This window comes from Lycium barbarum, chromosome 1, assembly GCF_019175385.1.
Source record: "Lycium barbarum isolate Lr01 chromosome 1, ASM1917538v2, whole genome shotgun sequence".
NCBI lineage: Eukaryota > Viridiplantae > Streptophyta > Magnoliopsida > Solanales > Solanaceae > Lycium > Lycium barbarum.
Genome location: NC_083337.1, coordinates 12444004 through 12456024, shown reverse-complemented (window position 1 = coordinate 12456024; position 12021 = coordinate 12444004). Strand labels below are relative to the sequence as shown.

General features: G+C 33.2%; 2 protein-coding genes across 3 annotated transcripts; both read left to right on the top strand.

Annotated features, from left to right (window-relative positions):
• The first annotated feature begins 2456 nt into the window (after window positions 1–2456).
• On the top strand, window positions 2457–7570 carry LOC132632027 (two-component response regulator-like APRR9). Of its 2 annotated transcripts, XM_060347820.1 has the most exons (8): window positions 2457–3090; window positions 4127–4185; window positions 4564–4725; window positions 4810–4940; window positions 5040–5226; window positions 5311–5689; window positions 5836–6445; window positions 7090–7570. In XM_060347820.1, the coding sequence occupies exons 3-8, from the start codon at window positions 4599–4601 to the stop codon at window positions 7210–7212; spliced, it is 1557 nt and encodes a 518-aa protein (XP_060203803.1). In that variant the 5' UTR covers window positions 2457–3090; window positions 4127–4185; window positions 4564–4598; the 3' UTR covers window positions 7213–7570. The 2 variants fall into 2 exon arrangements, with proteins under 2 accessions (XP_060203803.1, XP_060203797.1); XM_060347814.1 differs by lacking the exon at window positions 4127–4185 and having other exon boundaries at window positions 2458–3090.
• Window positions 7571–8879: 1309 nt separating this feature from the next.
• On the top strand, window positions 8880–11599 carry LOC132632020 (NDR1/HIN1-like protein 1). Its single transcript, XM_060347805.1, has 4 exons — window positions 8880–9139; window positions 9226–9313; window positions 9413–9842; window positions 11161–11599. The coding sequence occupies exons 3-4, from the start codon at window positions 9486–9488 to the stop codon at window positions 11431–11433; spliced, it is 630 nt and encodes a 209-aa protein (XP_060203788.1). The 5' UTR covers window positions 8880–9139; window positions 9226–9313; window positions 9413–9485; the 3' UTR covers window positions 11434–11599.
• The last annotated feature ends 422 nt before the right edge of the window (window positions 11600–12021 follow it).

Below are 12021 nucleotides of genomic sequence, written 5' to 3'. Positions count from 1 at the left end.
TGTCAGCTAATTTACTTATACGTATTAGCCCCACTAAGCGGTAAAACTTCAAACTTGCTCCAATTGAAGCTGATGAGTATAATTAAAGGAGAATACATATTTATAGTGGTTAACTTAACTACCTAATATATGCTTGATAATACGCGCAAAAAAAAATAAATTAAAATTTGAATCAAAAATGTATAATAGAAATACTTTATCTGTTCAAGTACTCAATTGAAACAGATCATAGTTTAAGTGTCTAAATGATTTTTTTTTGACAAGATTAAGAGGTTATGTATGTGTTTAGCCATTAGTCTAATCTCTATACATTATATAATAGATGCTTATATACATTACATATTTATTGTGGTTAACTTAACTACCTAATAGACGCTTGAGATTACGTGCAAAAAACAAAAATCAAAATTGAATCAAAAGTGTCTAATAGAAATATTTTATCATGTGTTCAGGTGCTCAATTGAAACAAATCATAGTTTGAGTGTCTAAATGAAAATTTTTGACAAGATTAAGGGGCTATGTATGTATTAAGCCATTAGTCTAATCTCTATACATTAAGGACCATTTTGATCATTTCTCTTCAAGGATGGAGCTAAGTGTTGGGGAAATATCTTCATAGGGGCCAACTTAAAAGCATATGGAGCCCTCAAGACCACGATTTTGAAAGTTGAAAATCAAAATTAGTGATGAGAAATTGCCAACTCATCTTGGCCAATAGCAGGCCAACAATAGATCACCTTTGAATACTATACTCTATAAATCATCATCATATTTACATGTGTTAAGATGCTACCTAATTTTCCATGGCTAGAAAGCAAAGCCGTAGGATGTGCTCATTTTGGAGAGATCACATATCATCCACTAATTTACTGCTTTCTCTTTAGATATTTTCTTCAATTAAACCATTAAAAATTGCACCCAACTTGTCTTTGTTATTCTTTTCACAAAGTCGTGGAGGCTACTTTGAGGTCAGTTTTGTGGGTCATCCATCTTGCGTGATTCAAGTTTAACCACTATTCACTCCGTTTAATTTACTCGAGTATATTTGACTACATATACTCCCTGCGTTTCAATTTATATGAATTTATTTAACTGAACACGATATTTAAAAAAAAAAGTTTTTTTTTAAAATTTATGATTCAAAATAAGTCTTGAAAATTTATGTGGCTGTAAATCATTCATAAAGTGAATTTGTTTTCAAATTAGGAAAGAGGTCATTCATTTTGGCACGGACTAAAAAGGAAATAGGTTCAAACAAATTGAAACAGAGGGAGTATATTTTAAAAGAAAAATAGAATTTTTTAAAATTTATAATCTTAAACAAGTTATGACATTTTTATAGCTATAACATTAAGGATAAAATAAAAGTTAAATTATTTTTACATAAAAGTAGTATTTCTTTTTAACAGACTAATAAGAAAATACTAAAGGCATTCTGGTGCACTATGCACGGAGTTCGAAGAAGGACCGGACTACAAGGGTCTAGTGTGTGTAACCTTACAATGCATTTTTGTAAGAGGTTGTTTACAACTCTAAACTGTAAACTTCGATCACATGACAACAACTTTACCAGTCACGCCATGGTCTCCTCTTCCTAATAAGAAGTATTACATAAAATTGAAAAGAGAAAATATTAAATACACATTAGGGAGTCATTCAACATGAACTTATTATCGGAGAATTATCACAAAATTTGTTAATTACAAATAATAATACAAGAATTATTACATATACTACTTCAACATTTTTGCTTCTTGATATTTTATATGGTCCCTATAATATAAGTATTTTATTTCAAATTTTATATTTATTAATAATAAAAATGTATATAGATTCATATTAGGTTATGCCTAGAGTTTAAAATACCAAAGAAAACAATACATTGTTCATGAGTAATTTTATTTGAAAATTAAATATCATACTATTAGTTATGTAGAAATTAAATTTATTAACGAAAAGTTTTTATGCTGTAAGTCAAACGTCATATTTGTAGTATACGAAATTTTATATCTAAATTCTTTTATGCACGCAATCAATCATAACAGTTATATTTTTTTAATATATGCAAATTGCAAATGTGAGATCTGTAATCTTGAATGTAAAATAAATTACTTGTTATTAAAGATAACTCTTCAACTTTTTTAGTGTACAAAGTTCCACCAGATAATGTATCAATTTCAGATAAACATGACAATAAAATAATTTAAAAAGATGTCAAATTTCAAAGTTAAAATCTTTTATTCCCTTATTCCTAGCCAAGTGATTTTTTTTATAGTGGTACCCACATAAACATGGCAATGCCCAACCAAATATCTCAATTAATAGGTCCCACCTTATGCCTGTGAAGCCTTCAACACCACGATTTTGATTTATTGAAGAAAAGAATCGAATACAAGATCAAATTTGTGGACGAAAATTAAGCCAACTCATCTACAAACCAATAACGACCCGTCTTTAGATTTTACCCAATTTCCATGGCCAGAAACCAAACCTGATTTTTAACAAATACCCCTCTTAAGATCTGTTTATTTTTTTTATTTTTTTATCAGACATTCAAATATTGTCCATTAATTTTATTGAGCCGCCTTGATATTTTCTTGAAGAAAACTCCGAAAAAGATAACCAATTAGCTTTTACATTTTACCCACTCTGTTTTGATCGGACATCTAAAGTATTCACCGTTAATTTTATTGAGCCGCCCTATATATTTTTCTTCGGGAATACTTGAAAGAAAAGAAAACCCATTAGTCCTTTTTGTATTTTAAGTGAAAACTTGTTGGCTAGAAATACCATTTCCATCTAACTGCAGATTCTCCATTAAGATCTGTTTTAAATCTGACATCCAAATATTGTCCATTAGTTTTATTGAGCCACCATAAATATTGGATATTGTGTAAGTGACAGAGTGGCCTTGCAGTTACGATCCACTGAGATTTTATTGCTCCGAGTAGTAAGAAAAAAGTGAAGCAGTGATGATGAGTGAAGGAGGAGGAGATTTGCCAAAAATGGTGCTAAGGGTATTATTGGTAGAAGCAGATGATTGTACACGTCAGATTATTGCTGCTCTGCTCCGTAAATGTAGTCATAGAGGTGAACCATCTTAACTTTTGTGTGTTTTAAAAAATACTATTTTTTTTTTGCTTTATTTGAGTTGTTGATTTGATTTGCTTTATTCTTCAAGTTTTGAGTAGATCTTAAGTATTTGAAATGAAAATTTCCCTTTTGTGCAAAATACTTGGTGTATATTTGACTAAATGAGGCAGATACTGTCATTTTTCTATTGTCAAACTGGAAGTTGATGTTCAAGAATTATGGGGGTGCGTAAGGAGCAGCTTTGGACAACGTTTGTGAAATGAAATTAAAAAAAAAAAAAAAAATGAAGAGCAAAACTTTTTGCATGCTAAGCGGAGTTCGATTTCTCAAATGGTCACTCAACTAATCGGTAGTTATTATCTAAGAAAGTCACTTTCTTTGAAGGAAATTGAAATCAAGAAGAAAAATGACTTATGAGATAATAACTACTAGTTGAGTGACCATCTGTAAAATCAACCCATGTTGATAGTTGCAGGTCTTTTGAAACTTTGCTAGTGTTATGTAGGTGGATGAGCTCTTCTTTTGAAGAAGACCCTAAATTATTTCTTCAAAAAGAACAGTTTATGTTTGCAAAAACTTCTTGAAAATAGTTGAACAAACTTAAAAAAGTTTCAAACAAACGGCGCCTTCGGTCTTAATTACATTAAGATTTTGATTGATACTAAGATTCCGGATTATGTTAAGGATGGTGATGGACACCTTCATATAATGAGGAGTTCAAAAAATATTTACATAAGTCAGCAATTGAAAAAAAGTTCTAAGTCTCAGATCGGACCTAGTACCTTAAAGTTTCGGATTGGATTATCTGATCTTCTCCGCATGTTTTTGCCGGACGAACCAGCAAAAACAAGGGCAATGATGCTGTGTCTTTCAAATTAATCAGAAACAAATAGAATTGTTTCTTAGGATTTCTTTTAGGCATTTAGCCTGCCCGTGTCTTCTATAGTTGGCGTCTGTAGAACCGTTTTCAGCATGGGCCTTTCAGTTACTGAGAATACAATCCTTTCTTTTACTTGTCTCCTCTTTTCTCCAGGTAATAATAGCATGGAGGATATAATATCACGCTCATCCTGCAACTGGAGATTTCTGGTGGTATTATAACTCCATGTATTCCTCCTAGTCTGCTTCTGCATCCACTGATGTTTCCACCCCTTAAAAGAAGGGCTTTTTCATTTTTGGCCCGTCAGCCGAAATTAATCTAGCCAAAATATACAGAACATATACCCTTATTATGTATATAATATGCATATTAGTGTATACGATATGTATATTATATGTATATTTGTACTTAGTATACATTACATATACATTTGCCAGCTATTATTTCTTAGAGCGGTACAAAAAGGTAATTATCTTATGTGTGTCAGCACACTGGCATTCTTGTGGTGTGACTGTGGACATAGCATCTGTAGATTTCGAACCCTTGGATTTGTTGGAACCGAAGATATAATAATTTCTTTGTCAAAACAGTTGCTGCAGTTGCTGATGGTTTGAAGGCATGGGAGATGCTAAAGGAAAGGCCTCATGACATAGACCTTGTATTGACTGAGGTTGACCTGCCGTCAATATCCGGATATGCACTGCTTACTTTAATTGTGGAGCATGACAAGTGCAAAAACATACCTGTTATAAGTATGTTTTCTTGATCTCATCTCTTATTTTAGTCTTTCATTTCACAGGGACTGTGAATGCTTAATATGCCTATTTATTTTGCAGTGATGTCCTCCAAAGATTCCATTAGCACAGTCTTGAAATGCATGGTTAAAGGAGCTTCCGACTTTCTTATTAAGCCTATAAGGAAAAATGAGCTGAGGAACCTGTGGCAGCATGTTTGGAGAAGAAAAACCGTATGTATAGTTCATTTCAACTCCCACATTTATGAATGGTTATCAAAATTAATCAATTGAATTAACACAAGCTGTTTTATTTCACTTGAATGATATCAGCAAAATGCTAGGAGCCGTCCTCAGAATAAAGTTGCTGAAGATCAGAAAATTGTAGAAGTGTCTGAGAATGACACAGCAAGTAATTATTCTAGACATAGAGAAGCTTCAAATATGTGCAATGATGAAAGGCATGAAGAATGTGTTGAAATGGTTGAAAGATCATTTATGCCAAAAAATAAAGCACTAGGTATGCCAAGCTATCCCCTTTTATCTTTTCTCTAATTACGGAGGTATATGCCCAAGCTTTGAACTGACAAACTATCATCTGTAGCAAACATGACCAGCTCTGGAATGGGAAATTCTTCCGGCACTGCACCTGACAGCTCAGTTGCTATTGGTTCAGAAGAAGGCACTCATTGTGTTGAACCAAGGGTTATGGCCAATGAAGTGCAGCAGGGATGTTATAGTGAAAATGCGTGTACTGTTAATGAAGTTGATTACCAGTTGAATGAAGCCGTTGACTTGATGGGGAATTTTGAAAATTACTTGGCTAATAGTGACGGACATTGTCATGACAGTAGAGAGAAATCAAATCTCGCTTCCAGGTTGGATCTTTCTTTGACAACCTTTAATCCCAGTTGCTCAAACGATGAAGCGTCCTGGGAGGAGCAGAACTTGATAAGCCATTCAAAAGCATCCGCCTTTTCCAAGTGAGTTTTGCCTTTCTCTTCTTTGACATTCTGGTGTTGAATTGTACTCTTTGCTTAGCAGATTCCTCAAATATGAAGGAACTTCACTGCTTAAATTAGTTTCCAGATGCTGTCTGAAAATTCACAAAAGGTTTTTTCTATGTCAGCTATGAAAATGCGAAGACATTGCAACCTCTTTTCTCTGAATTGACTGGCTGTTCAGCTCCATTGAAGGAAGGCTCTAGTGCCTCTACTTGGGAGTGTGATGCTACATTGACCGAGAGTCAGGAAAACGAAACAGCTCTGGTTATGCGCCAACCAGGAAACTGTAAAGCTGCAATATCAGTGTCCAATACACAATCAGATTCTCAACAAGTACAGAGCCAAACAAGTTCTTTGACTTATTCAACTTCCGAAGTACAACATTTGGAGCATGACAAGCAACCATTTGATGATAATGCGGAAGAAGCAGATAACAGAAACTTAGTAACAGTTGAAAAGGCTGTATGCGGTTCTGCTACTTGTGGATCTAGTGATTTGGGAAGTGGCGTGACAAATAAGCATAGTAGCTCTCATTGTGGAAGTGTTTCTGATGAAGCTACAGAAAGTTCCTTCGCAGTTGCAAGTCCCGAGAGAGCTCCTGCTTCCGAGACTCTGAATTACAATGACGTCCTTTGTCATGATAGGACAAAATCAGAGAGTCATAGCACCAGTCAAAGGGAAGCTGCACTCATTAAGTTCCGGTTAAAACGGAAAGATAGGTGCTTTGACAAAAAGGTATATATAACCTTAGTGCTTGTGTCATTATTCAACTTAGATATATTGCATTATTTTTAAACTAGTGCAGAGGGAACTAATCTTTTCTGGGTAGTTTGGCGGAAATCTTTGCTAGCTAAGATTTTGTCCTTAAGAGAGTTATAGCTTGTATGGCCAAAGCTTCTGGACGCCAAAAGTGTGTATTTTCTTTAAAAAATGTTTATTTTAGAAAGTTGAGGTGTTCGGCTAAACTTTTAAGAAAAAAGTAAGTCTTTTTGAGTAGTGGCGTAAGCTGTTTTTCAGAATTTGAAAAAAGTAGCTTTTCCCCATAAGCATTTTTGGGAATTTGGCCAAACACTAATTACTGCTCTAATATTGACCAAAGTGCTTTTCAAATTGATTAGCCAGACACAACTACTCTCCAAACTTCTACTTCGAAAAACAGATTGGAAAGGTATTAGCTAAAGTTTATAAGAAATATATCGTGGACATGTTATAAAGCTCCGTCCTCTATAAGAAACAACACACCTTACTATTAGCTTTTGATCTTCCATACACTTGAATGATCAAATTGTAGACATACATCAATATTGTTCAGAAGTGGCCTACATTTAGTTAAGCATCTTCTTTTTGTCTTTCAGTATACTGATATCATCTTTGCACAGGTTCGATACGAAAGCAGGAAAAGACTTGCAGAGCAGCGACCCCGAGTAAAAGGGCAATTTGTTCGTCAGCCGCAAAATGGAACTCAGCCTTTGAAGGACGACATGCAAATAGTCCATCAATGAGAAAATTAGTTACTCTCACTAACGTTTGTAGGCAAATGTAGTATAGCCATGAACGTAGATACAGGTTTGTAGTTTGTGTGTGTGTCTTGTAAGCTTGGGAATTAGGGGATTGATGATAGTTGCAACTCAAGATGTTTCAACTTTTATTTATTTCTTTGTTTATACACTTAGTAGGTGAAATTTGTCTTGCATTTGGTAGCAAGTTTGAAACGTTTGAAGGTGAAATCTGGAAGAATTAGTTGTTTGTTATTCACCATTGATTGAGCACGGAACTTGAGACTTCATTGATTTTGTGTTATGTAAATAGTCGCAGAAGAATATTGAAGGAAAATTATTCTTACTGTTGTTTTTAATACAATCTTTACTATCTCAGAAGAAACAATTAAAGGAGAATTGTTCATTATGATACTTGGATTTGCAACTTAGTAATTTCCTTATGGTATTAAATGTCATACAAGCTTCTTTTTTTCTTTTTTGGTTCATCTTTTATGAAATAAAACTATATTGAAACAAATTGATATATTCGCTCCTTAGGCTCTACTCTTTTTCCTTATTTACTCAATCCTTTTTTTTAATTATTTGATAAACTTGCACAAGTTGATATAGAGCCTGTTTGGATGGGCTTAAAAAAAGTAATTTATAAGCTGAAAATAACTTATAAGGTGCTTTTTTTAAGTTAAGCTAAACGGGCCAACTTATTTTTTTTGGCTTATTTTAAACACAAAATGACTTATAAGCTGGCCAACCAAACACTCAAAAAAGTTAAAAACAACAACTTATAAGCTAAGCCAAACGGGCTCATACTCGGTACTTGAGAAATGCATGTCAGAATCAAACTTCAAACTTCGGGCCTGAAGTTTGAAGTTTGAATGCAGTTTAAATCTGAAAGTAGAAGTCAGTAGAACCTAAATTTGATTTTGGAAGCCCAAACATCAGACCTTAGGGTCTAAAGTCAGGCATAGGTCAAAACTTCAAAGCAGGCGATCTGAAGAAGAAAGAGGGGCTTGAAATTTGCCAAGCTTTATTAAATTAAATAGTTTTTACAAATTAAATATTTTTTAAACACATACGAGCTAACTTCAAGTATACAATTAGTTCTCAAGTAATTTCTTCGAATTTTAGGTGCAACCTTATGGAGCTTGTTTCAGTAGTTACTCTCTTATAACGCTACTAGAAAAAAATAAAATTGTGATAGAATATTTATGATAGACAAGTCTGTCATAAAATTAAAACGGATTTTTGACAGAATAAACGCATCCTAACACTACTTCAAGCTCCTACTTCCAAGTAAGCTTATGGTTTGATTCGAAGCTCAATAATAAAGCGTAGTTGCGTGTTAAAGTGAGTACATGGATTTAGGCTACTAAATAGACCATTCAACTTGGCATTTGCATTTTCTAAGGTGCGATAATAGAAAGCTCTATTAGCGAATGTAATTCTCGCTCGATGAGACTAATCATGCCCTGCTGCTTGGTTTGAAATCAAACTAGCAGGCCAAAATTGGCGTCATTTCTACAGTTTTGTGTACTTGCAAGTAGGTGTCATCACATCATAAGATTCCACCGTTACACATAACACAAAATTACACTTTAGTCGGTAGCTAGCCAAGAATCTTCCTAATGAAATAGTCGTAAGCTTTAAGTTGAAAACAACAGAATTTGCATTTAAAACAACTAGCTAGCTAGTTTCTCTTTCTCTTATCACATCACTAAGCAAAGAGAGAACCTAATTCTCTTCTTTTTCTTCCATAGATTCTCTCTTTTAATTCCACTTTTTCTTTTTTTTCTTTTTTGTTCTCTCACCACCATCACTCACTTAACAATTCAAGTTCAACACTGCCTAACTCCCCTTTACTTAAGCTACTTGGTTTTAATAATTAGACTAGCCACTTTTCATACATCAAGAACTTGCTTATGTAAAATTAGAGGTGAGTCTCTTGTAAGATTTTGTTCTATTTTATTAGTGTTTTGCATTAATGGGGTCCTTTTTTGTCAATATCTAATTTATATACAGGTCAACATCCACTTTAAAGCACGAAATGCTGAAGTTTAAGATTAGCTAGAAGAAATTTCGTTCAAGAAATTGCTTATGCAAAGTTGAGGTAAGTCTCTTATAAAATCTTCTTAATTTTCTTCTTTTTCCTTCTATAACTAGTGCTTACATTAATTGGGACTTTCTTTTACATCTAACTTATATACAGGTCAACATCGATTTAAGAAGTAAGCTACTTCTAAGGCGAAATTCGGAGCAAGACCAAAGAAAATTAAGCCAAAATGAATGATCACGGCCAACAAAAGACTCCCCCTGATCCAAAGAAGTATCCATCACATAAAAATCCAGTCAAAACTTTGTGCACTTTCTTGCTAATTTTACTCATATTAGCTGGTCTTGTTGTGCTCATTGGATGGTTAATTTATAGACCCCATGAGCCCAATTTTAGTCTAGTAGGTGCTGCCATATATGAATTAAATGTCACATCCCCTCCTTATATGTCAAGCATCATGCAATTCACAGTGTTAGCAAGAAATCCAAACAGGAGAGTTCGTTTGGATTATGACCAATTTTCAGCTCTTGTTTACTACAAAGGTCAAGCAATTACACCTCCAGCTATGCTGCCACCTTTAGTTCAGGTAAATTTCACAAAATGTCACTTTTCAGCTTCTGAATTGAAAATTAGTTACTATATTCACTCTGTTTCAATTTGTTTGTCTTAGTTTCCTTTTTTGTCAGTAAGAATGTCTCTTTCCTTTTTTGACAACTCTATAATTCAAACTTTCCACACGACATCTTTAAGAGCACATAATTAAAGGGCATTTTGATACCTTCTACATATCTTTCATTTAAGACTACAAGATTCAAAAGTCATTCTTTACTTTCTTAAATTTCGTATCAAGTTAAAACCAGACAACCAAATTGAAACTGAGGAAGTAGTTTTTATACAGGTAACATTTCAAGATATATGAAAGATAAAACTCTTTGATAGTGGTTATTTTCACAGACAGGACTAAAAAGTACTCCCTCCGTTTACTTTTACTTGTCCAGTATTGCAAAAATAGATTTTCACTTTTACTTGTCACTTTTAGCATATCAATCAAGATAAGACAATTTATTTTGTCTTGTTTTACCCATAGTATTAAATACTTACTTCAAATCATTTTTGAAATCCAATAAAAATATGCACCAATTAATATGGGTACATTGGTAAATTATGCATTTCATTTATTATTTCTTAAACATCGTGAAAAGTCTAAAGTGGATAAGTAAAAGTGAACGGAGGGAGTAGCTATTTTTACTTGTATTAATAAATGAATTGGGTCATAATCCGTACAAATTTTGCTTTAATAAAAAGGGACAGGTAAATTTAGACTAAATTATGGATCATAGCACAATCGGTCCAATTGAAAATCATTTTTCTTAGTGTATTTGTTCTCTTATAGTTTTCTTGATTACCAAATTATATTAACAAAAAGTTTTTCTTGTATATATCATGCGTATATCTAACCAGCAAAACCCCAAAAAAGAAAATTATTTTTACGCATATCTCAATTTGAGCAACAAGAATGTTCAAATTGACCGGAACTTTTAGATGGGATTAACTTGATGTACGCCTAAGTTGATGTGCTAATCCATAAAGAGAATTATATGCTATATAGTAGTCATACAAAGTCCAGAACAAAAAATAATCATAATCTTTATAATTTACAAATGGAAGCTAGTATAATCACGATATAATTTGTGTATAATCATTGTATACTGTAATAATATACACTAATTATACACTTATTATATAATTGTTGTACATTGAGTATACAGTGCAATGTCTACAAACTATTAAAGCTAGGCAAATATAAAAAAGCTTAGTCTCCTGACTAGTCCAACTCAACAAGACTTGGACATAATAGGTGAGTTATATTTTTATGAGCTAAATTTCGACACCCTTAATTTCAGGAAACAAAAAGCACGGTGGTATTATCTCCAGTGATAAGAAGTGCATTGGTACCTGTGTCGGTGGAAGCAGCAAATGGATTACTGATAGATGAAGTTTATGGAGTTGTGGCTTTGAGACTGGTGTTTTTGGGGAGAATGAGATATAAAGCTGCATTTGTAAGGACTAAACACTATGGAGTTCATGTCAATTGTGACATGCTGGTGGGCTACAAGAAGGGGTTTGTGGGTCAAGTTCCTTTGCTTGGTACTCCAGATTGTCAAGTTGATTTGTGAAGTTTATTTGTACTTTGAGAATAAAGACTAAGTGTATTTAAAGATTATGAACTGAATGATTAGAAGATGAACTAGGAGACTACATGTCTCTTCAAATCTTAGATGTATCTCAATAGTTTTTCTATTCCAGCTTTTCAATTTGTAAACAGAATTACGTACAGTTATATATAGTGCTTTTTTTCCTTTTACAGATTAAAGGATGTAGTTAACTGTATTTCTTCAATATATGCGTTTTTTCGTTTGAAATGCTGGAACAATTTGTCATAGTCTATTTCTTTTCGGCATAGATAAAGATCCCATAAGTTTGACACGTTTTATTCAGATCCTTCTTAAATATACATGATCCTAATTAGTACTTGCTAAGTGATTTTCTTATTTATTTTATCGTGTTTCGTTAGAACCACAAAATTTTCCAACCAAGCAATATCGTGTCTAAGGTGGTTCCGCCTTTGATTTTTACAGTGCAAATTCAAATTAATCTGGCCAGGAAATTTTGAACACCATATATAATTATAAAAAATAGCATAGAATATACCTTATGTGAAAGCATATCTTCCTGCAAAAGAGAAGAGGGGCTACTAATTAAAC

Bases quoted from the DNA above. Each gene is read 5' to 3' on its own strand.
- LOC132632020 (XM_060347805.1), top strand. From the start codon at position 9,486: ATGAATGATCACGGCCAACAAAAGACTCCCCCTGATCCAAAGAAGTAT. The intron at 9,843-11,160 runs GTAAATTTCACA...CCTTAATTTCAG, and splicing joins TGCTGCCACCTTTAGTTCAG to GAAACAAAAAGCACGGTGGT.
- LOC132632027 (XM_060347814.1), top strand. From the start codon at position 2,973: ATGATGAGTGAAGGAGGAGGAGATTTGCCAAAAATGGTGCTAAGGGTA. The intron at 3,091-4,563 runs GTGAACCATCTT...TTGTCAAAACAG, and splicing joins CCGTAAATGTAGTCATAGAG to TTGCTGCAGTTGCTGATGGT. The intron at 5,227-5,310 runs GTATGCCAAGCT...TATCATCTGTAG, and splicing joins GCCAAAAAATAAAGCACTAG to CAAACATGACCAGCTCTGGA.